Below are 8922 nucleotides of genomic sequence, written 5' to 3'. Positions count from 1 at the left end.
CAGCATGACAAAAAACGCCAAGTTAAGGACGCCCAAAATGTCAGTTTTTGACGCCAAGGGGTCCTTAACCAAACGTCGACATGTGACGACTTGGGAATGAGAACGTGTTGCACAAACACAGACACTGTCCTGATCCACTGATGTCATCGGTTGGTTGTTTTTAACACTGAGACCAGCTTGTTTTTCCAGGTTTTCCATGAAATTCCCCTTGGTTCAGAACCCTTCCACCGTTGATCTCTTCTTCATTTCCTGGTTTCTCTCCTGCGGTTGGATGGCTCCTCTGAAAGTCTCTGCTCACTTCAATCTTTTCTTCACATTTGCTTCCTCATATTTGACTTCAGGAATGTTGACAGCGTTGATGCTTGGCTGTTGGTCAAACACGGTCGTTCACGTGTCCATGTCGCCTTAACTCTGCTGTTACTTTTTTTAAAATAAAGTTTCAGAGTATTGTCCTTTCCTTTCTCCAGAATGTCTGACCGAAATTATTCCTAAATTGTAAGTCTTTAGTCGCATACGCCCGCTTCGGTTTCACGCTTTTACCACCTTAGACGTCTAACGTCTTCAGTCGTAAAGGAGCTGCAGCGTTTTCCATTTCGAGTTTTTGTTTTGTTTTTAAAGTTGTGCGGCATGGCGAGCATTTACTGTGGTCGAATAAAGTGGAGTCTTCACTGGAGGTCTGAGATGGTTTATTCCATGAAAATGGTTTCTGACACCACCGTAAACAGACATCAGAGCTTATCGGGACGAAGCGAAAACAAAAAGCCCAAACCCAGATGACAGAAAACATGGAGTCAATTCAACCTCTTTTTTTATTTTACCTCACTAAGTGATGCTTACGTCCAAAACACTCTTTTCATTGCTACTATTCTATATTTTTTCATAATATAACTTTCAAAATAAAACATCCATCTCTTGGCCATATCAAAATAAAAGCTCATTGATGTTTACAGAGTGAATTAAAAAGAAAAACTCCTTTCCAAAAACCTTTTTAGCTACATTGACAGCATCTCATTCTAGAATCCATTGTGAGATCTTTTATTTTCATGTTTTGGGACATACCTAAAGCCCAAACCTCTGGAAAAAGACATCACTTTGGTATTTTATATATATATATTTTACAATACTGTTTGGATTTTTACTTGATTCTCTGTAAATGAGGATTGTTAAAAGTGCTTCATAAATAAGGTTGGAATGGAACCAAGAGCCATAACAAAAAGGAGGATCCAAATAAATGCAAATGAATCTATTTATTACATAAAAACAGATATTCTCTCCTGGAGCTTTTTAAATAATACCATTTTGAATCTGAGATTTCACAATAAAAGCTTTTTCTTGCTCGTAGTCACATTTAAACTCACAAAGATAGCTAGTTAGCCTACAGTGAAGGCCACACACACACTAGCAAGGTGAGCTTGTGTGTGAAGGTTTGCTGTTTGATGTGAAACATTTGCTGAAGAAACCAGAGCAGCGCGTGGATCCGGCTTCAGTTTTCATCCTGTAAGTCTCCACACATCTGAGGAGGAGGAGGAGGAAAAGTTATTGATTTGATGGGTTTGAGGGAAGAGTGAGGAGCAGTAGATGCTAAATGATCGTTTTAGCTAGTGCGTAAACACTCAAGCTAGCAAACCTCTTGGTTTTCTTCTTCGGCTCTCTGAGCTTTAAACAGTTTTTTTAACTTCTGTGGAACTTCCTGTCTTGATCTGTGGACTTCCCTCTTTTGTTAAAATTTAAATAATCCATTCAATGTGTTTTACTGAAATATCCAACATCTGTTCAGCTTTTTTCTTTTTTTTTACTTTTTCAGCAACTGTCAAATTCAAATAATTTTATCAAAAATGTTTTTACCTTCTTAGTATATTGTTTTGTTAGTTATTAGTCTTCAGTTTAGCTATGAAAATTAAGATTTTTCTTTTTAATTTTTAGCCGTATACGGTTTTGAGGCAGTTAGGCCTTTAACAAACATAAATTTTTTAGGAAATTTTTGTTAAAATAAAATATTATCTAGCTTAGCACTTTAAATGTGGCAATGTCATAATTAAACATTCAACATTAAATTTAAGATAATTTATTTTAGAGTAAATTCATATAATCTTAATTAGCACTTAGCATTAAATGTGGTTATCTTAGCATTTAAGATTCAGAGTGAAAATTTAGCTCATTTTTGTTAAAATATCTAATTTAACACTTAGCTTTAAACGTGACAATTTTAGCACTAAAACTAACATGAAAATCAACATGAAATTTTAGCTAATTTTTGTTGAAACAAAATATCTAGTTTGGCATTTAGCTTTAAATGTGGCAATGTTAGCATTTAACATTCCATGTGAAATTTAAGCTAATTATTGGTAAAGTTAAATATCTAGTTCAGAGCTAAACTGTTAATGTGGCATTGTTAGGATTTAACATGTGAAATTTAAGCTAATTTTTGTTAAAGTAATATCTAGTTTATCACTTAGCTTTAAGTGTGGCAATGCTAGCATTTAACCTTTATACACCAGTAATAGCTAAATAACATGTTCTTTGAACTACTATGACTCTTCGACCATTAAAGCAATTAATTCCAACGGACTCTGACTCGATCAAAGTGGCTTTGCACTGATACGCAACATAATCTTCTGCATAACAACACAAAGTGTTTATTGTCTTGTCAGAATTAGCTGATTAACATCAATTGCGAGATTGAGAGTGATTAAGAGTGAGCAGTTTCTTTTTTTAAATTTTCCATCAACAATCAGCTTTTTTTCTTTATTAGCTTCTTTTTCCTTTCGGATGATCCCTTAATTGGTCGTCATAGCGACCACCCACATCACCCTACACTTCTGGAAAATCCTGGAACATACATTGTTTTCAGATCAAACGTATAAATTAAACTAGTGAAACCAGGCAGATTTAGTTTCCCTCTTCAGTACTGAAGAGCGTTTGATGGGGCGTCATGCATGAATGTGCTACACTAGTGAAGCATGCTGAACAAAGCAGTGCGGGGAGGTTTACGGTTAGTACAGGGGAGGAACCATCAACACTGCAGGTGTACCTGAGCGTCAAACCCTCCAAAGTCCATCAGATTGTTGGTCTGAGAGCGCAACAGGAAGACACACACAAAGTTTAACAGACATCAGAGAACAGAGTTGTTTGAATCAGAAAATCTGTTAAAATAATAAATAATACTTTATCTTTAAATCATAAATTGTGACTTCAGCAAAAGGAGTCTCTCAGGGGCTAATGCTAGGACTTTATGCTTTTGGGTTTAAATCTGCTAATACGCTGATGACAAACAGCTTTATTTCTACGTTTGAATCCCCTAACTATTCTAAAAATATCAGTTTAATCTGACATACAAATGTAGCGGTGTTATCTAAAGAGAGATAGGAGCCAAGTAAACAAAACAAATCAACATTTTAGTCAAAAATGTGTTTTTAGACATTACTTGTGGTTTATTTCTTATTCTCCCTTGTCCAGTTTATTTCCTATAGTTTTTTATTGCTCAGACTTTTTCATAATGCTGCCTTGTCTATATTCCTTGTGTTCTAGTGTCCAATGTGATGAATAACTGCAAACAGGGGATAAATTGTTGTTTTTCCTCTGCCTGTGACATCATACCTTTTGTAAATTGTCAGCTGTTTCAATAAAGTTTTCCATGAGCTGACATTAATTCTATGTACAGACCTTTGCTCTGGGCTGATCTTGACTAAGGAGGAGTTTATTCAGAGGGACTGGATAAATAAACAAAAGAAAACACAACATTTACTTTATAACTGACTAGAGAAAGAATTTGGGACAAAAACAAAAATCTGAAAAAATGATTTTACATTTTTTATATTTTTGTTTTTGTGTTATTTTCCACAGAGGTTTTTTTTAAGGCTTCATTTTGTAACATTTGATCAACACTATAAGTAAATTACAAAGCCCCTAAGTGATATCATAGAAAAAATATATATATATTTTTCCCTGGTTGCTATCTGGTGTGCACCAGATATCTTGTGCGCACCAGATAGCAACCAGACTTTTTTTTTTTTTTTTAAACAGTTAGTGGTGCTTACTAAGTAGTATCTGGTGCTCACCAGATAGAAACCAGAATTTTTTTCTAGAAAAAAACCGGATAGCTACTGGTGCTAACTAGAGTTGGGCATCGATTGGGTTTTATGCGGTTCCGGTGTCTAAGCGGTTCTTTGGTTTCAGCTTCGGTTCTTAATCTTTGCCAATTCTGGTACTTTAGTAGTAAAAGATAATGCCCACATCTTCCAACATTAACGCATTTTCATTCCCAACTCACATGTTGACGCATGGTTAAGACTTCCGCATCAAAAACTGATGTTTTGAATGTCGCTTTTTGACGTGTTGGCTGTTCCCATTAATTAAGAAAAAAAACAGATAGTTAGTGGTGCTAACTAGAAGGTAACCAGATTATTATTTTATTTTATTTTAGTATCTAACTAGAAAAAAAAAATGTTTTTAGAATAAAATCAATTGTTTTGACTTCAATTTTTATTTATGTCCCTTTAGAGGCTCTGAAATGTACTTACAGTGTTGATCAAACGTTACAGTGTTTTATTTTGAACATTCATTAAAGTTAAATGATTTTTTTAAATTTTGAGGCAGTTTGAATGAACCCTTGTGAGTTTTGACATGCTCCTAGCAAGAGCAGAAGTGGCCGTGCTTCCTCACTCACCACAGCGTCGATGTCTCTGTGGCCCACAAACTGCTCCAGTGCCTTGTAGTCGTCGGGAGACATGGGCATGATGTTGTCCTGCAGCCTGGACGGCGGTCTGAACCAGGAGGAGGTCTGTTAGAGTCTCAGCGTCATGAACTTCTGAGCGTGTTCACTGCTGGCACTCACACTTCAGAGACAGAGATGAGCTCGGTCTTCATGTAGCCGCTGGGCTGAGCGCTCTCCACGTCCATGGGCTCTTGACCTGAAGGCAGGAGGGAAAAACGTGGGTTCTGTGCTCAGAGAGGGAGGCGGGACCGATCGGCCGAGAACTCACTCTCTGGAGGTTTGGGGTAGTATTTTCCAAAAGCTTTGTCTTTGGGGATGTTGGGGTAGAGGAAGCGCAGCGGGTTCTCTGGGATGTTCTCGGCCGCCATCACCTTGTAGGTGCGGATGATGTCGGGCAGCGAAACGGCGGACAGCTCCTTCTTGGTGTACGGCTCGACGGAGTGGAAGATGGGCTTGTCTGAGAGCAGAGAGGACCCAGGATGAATATGATGGGTAGGATCACATTTAAACGTAAAAACTCAAAAGTGTGGATCAATCGATGGTTTTGGGCGGTGTTATAATGGTTACTTCAAATGCAGGTGAAGTAGACCCTTCCAACGCGACATTCACAGAGGACTCTGATCGTTGTGACATCATGGTGATGTTAAACGAGTAGTTTGGGTTTAAATGTTTTGGAGCGCTCTACAGAGGCGCCAGTAAGAACATCGCTGTGTGTGAGTCTCTCCTGATGAATGTTTGCCACAAACGATTATTTGAATAGTCGACTAATCAGGTCATGCAGAAACTGGATGTAAAGCTCATATCTTAACCATTATTAGTTTAAAACTGAAAAAATCCTAAATTAGCCAAAATAGCTAACATGCAGCTGAAATATTAGCTAAACTCCAAAATAGCCTAAAAGCCAAAAAAAAAATAAAAAAAAAAATCTGAAATTAGCCAAAACAGCTAGAATGTAGCTGAAATTTTAGAAAAATGCCAAAGGAGCCAAAAAAACGTTTTAAATAGCCAAAACAGCTAGATTGTAAATATTGGCCTAACTCCAAAACAGCCTAAAAAAAACTTAAAAAAAAAAGCTTAAATTACAGCCAACATGTAGCTGAAATATTAGCTAAACTCCAAAATAGATTAATAATCCTTAATAAATGTCAAAATAGTCCAAAAAGCTAGCAGAATGCTATTATAACTTTTAACTTTACTACAGTCTGACTCCATATAATATAAAGTAACGACTAATCGTGGCAGCCCTAGTTTTAGACTAGAGGTCTGCAACCTGCGGCTCCAGAGTCACATGTGGATCTTTTATTTCTCCATGGCAGCTCTCTGGCTGAAGAAAAATAAAACAGTAATTTTCAAAAAATTGGAGATGAACTATTGTTTTAGCAACATGCTAACATTGTTGGCTAATTTGTTATTTACTGTGTTTTTAGGCTAATTTAGAGTTTAGCTTTTATTTAAGCAGCAGGCCAACAGTTTTAACTAATTTAGTTTACTGAGGAATTTTATGCTAATTTGGGGTTTAGCTAATAATAATAATCTTCTCGTGAGGTCTGGCTCACCGTGGATGTCGTGCTCGATCCAGGTGAAGGTGATGGCGCCGTCGCGGCTGCTCTCGCTGAACCGCAGCAGGAAGGTCCCCGGACATTTGTCGCTCAGCAGAGCCTTCTCCCTCTCTTTGCTGATGAAGCCCATGATGGAGCTGCACACAGAGCCAGAAGAGGGGTCAGCTGGAGGCTCCTGAGAGCGCGGCGGCGGTGACGGCGGCGGGGGCGGAGCCTCTCACCCGTCGTTCCACAGGGACAGCAGGTGCCTCTTGATCAGATCCAGGATCCCCTCGATCCACAGCCAGAAGGCGAAGGATTTCTCGTTGGCACCCTGCTGCTGAACGGACAACAGACCGTCAGGATCGGCCGGCGCGGCGAGGACGCGGCGCCGAGCTGCGGAGGCTCACCTTGCAGAACTTGGTCCAGGGGATGAGTCCCTCCGGGTTCCTCTGGGCTTTGGCTCCTGCACAGAAACACCTTCAGTTTGCCGGTCTGCGCCTAAAATCAAGCGAGCGCGGCGTTTCTGACCCAGCAGCTTGTCCGCCAGCATGTTGAGCTGCTCCTGGTTCAGGCCTCGCTTGGTGACGCAGGAGAACTGCCAGCTGAGGACCTCGGACAGCTGGGACCACTTAGCCGCCGGCGGCGACAGGAAGAACTTCAGGTTCTGGGGACGGGCAGAGACCCGTTAGCTGAGGCTCGGGGGTCCCGGCGAGGGCGGAGAGAGAGTTCTCCTCACCTTGGGCTCGGTGGTGAGCATGTTGTACCAGAGGATGGAGGCCCAGCCGCTGGGCAGCTGGCACACGTTGGAGATGACCACCACAGGCAGCGACATGGCCTGGAGCACAAACCCCGCCGCGGTCAGAACGTCCCGGTGAGCGTGAACAGACTCTGAGTGGGAGATCTCACCTCCAGCTTGATGCTGAGGCCGGACTGGTTGAGCTGCAGCTCCGACTCGAACCCGAGAGAGTGAAGCTCCTCGGTGACGATCAGAGGACCCTGGAGAAACGCACAGCGCGCTCTTATTTTGGTAAGTTTGGCTCATTTTGAGCCAAACATTATATTATTCCTGATTGTTCAAACTGAGCATGCTCAGACTGTTCAATGCAACCTTCATATTTTTTTTTTAGGCGTAAAATTAAAACTTTTACAATATAATAAAAATATTTACATATTTGATTCTACATAATTAATTATCTAATAGTCCAAAAATGACAATAAGAAAGGCTTTTATTCTAAAACTCACCTCATTGGTTCTGTTGCCGGCCACTTTCTGCTCCTTCAGTTGCTGCAAAGAGAAAAAACTCAATTTTTTAATATTTTGTGTTTAAAACGGGACAGTTTGTGCTTTATTTATTTAATGTATTTATTTTTTTAACACGAGAGCCAAACGCTGACAAAGAAACAGAGACTAACCAAATGTCGGAACTCGGCCGCCAAACTGCCGTTGGACTCTTCCATGTTCATGACTTTGGTGTTTGTTCCCAAAATGTTGAACTTCCGGAACCTGAGTTTACGACACATCATCACCGTTATGACCTTATTTCATTTAAACATGAAAAAACTTTTTTTTAAATGTTTTTCTTCTTTACCTCACTTTAAATTCCACCAAAAATAGTATTTTCTATGATTATATTTTAATGATTTTTGATGGTTTTCATCAATATCTAAACTGTAAGGGGGATTTTCATTCCAATTTAGAATAAATAAGCCATTTTTCTTAAAGTTTATTATAAATAATAAAAAGTCTTTTTTTCCCTTTCTTTAAAACACATTATAAAAATATTGAAAATTTAGCCTCATAGTTTATAGTTTAGAAATCCTTCACTCTTTTTAAATGAAGACTGAAAGGACTAAATGATTTCTAGAAAAACATTTAAAAATATTGATAAATGTTAATTTTGTGGCTTTATATCCGTTTCACTAAAATCTTGAACTTCTGGGGGAATTGGCGTCCTCTGGTGGACAAAAAGAGAACTATGCATTTAAACTTTGGTTATGTGTGAGAATAAAATAAAGTTTAAAAGAAAATTTATTTAATTTAGCAAAATAAATTAATAATTATTAAACTATGTGTGGTTAAAAATAGTGTTAATATGAGGCGTTTTTTTGGAACAATATCTAACTAGCTTGTTTTAGGCTAATTATACGAGCTAATGTGACTTATTCTGAATTTTTTTAAATGTAAATGAGAAGAATATTTTAGAATAAAAATATTATACTAGATCATTTTTCCCATTACTACTAACCTCCAGTTTAATATTCATAGGTGGTTTTGTGGCTTTAATTTGTTTTTTCTAAAAACTTAAATTTGGCGCCCTCTGGTGGGCTTTTAAAAAAATGAAAAATTTAAACTAGAAAAAATGTGAATCAAGTTTTTTAAAAATTATATCACACTTATTGAAAACATAAAATAAATGTGTGATTAAAAAATATTATTAATTAATGGCATACTTTTTTAGATTAGAACATTTGTTGGTAACTATTTTAGCCCAATTTAACAACCTCATTTAACAAAACTAGAAAGAAATTCAAAAAGATTTTTTTTTTCATTTGAGCAATATTTATCTATAACGACTAACCTCCAATTTAATACATTTCAGTTTTACTGCAAACTTTAAATTTGGAGGAAATAAAATGAATAAATAAAACTACATGATTTAATTTGGG

At 37.9% G+C, this 8922-nt stretch overlaps 1 protein-coding gene across 2 annotated transcripts in view; it reads right to left on the bottom strand.

The window, feature by feature from the left end:
* The window catches only part of stat1a (signal transducer and activator of transcription 1a), a gene marked incomplete in the record, with an annotated part of 14997 nt that overhangs the window by 2036 nt on the left and 4039 nt on the right, over positions 1-8922 (bottom strand). The window contains 12 exon segments of one of the 2 annotated variants that reach the window (XM_024288958.1): positions 3032-3070; positions 4667-4763; positions 4835-4910; positions 4983-5171; positions 6271-6410; positions 6495-6592; positions 6663-6718; positions 6784-6919; positions 6992-7090; positions 7162-7251; positions 7499-7540; positions 7669-7755. In XM_024288958.1, the coding sequence (XP_024144726.1) occupies positions 3032-3070; positions 4667-4763; positions 4835-4910; positions 4983-5171; positions 6271-6410; positions 6495-6592; positions 6663-6718; positions 6784-6919; positions 6992-7090; positions 7162-7251; positions 7499-7540; positions 7669-7755 (1149 nt within the window). 2 annotated transcript variants of the gene reach the window in all.

This window comes from Oryzias melastigma, linkage group LG2 (assembly GCF_002922805.2).
Source record: "Oryzias melastigma strain HK-1 linkage group LG2, ASM292280v2, whole genome shotgun sequence".
NCBI lineage: Eukaryota > Metazoa > Chordata > Actinopteri > Beloniformes > Adrianichthyidae > Oryzias > Oryzias melastigma.
This window is presented reverse-complemented; position numbering and strand designations above follow the sequence as displayed.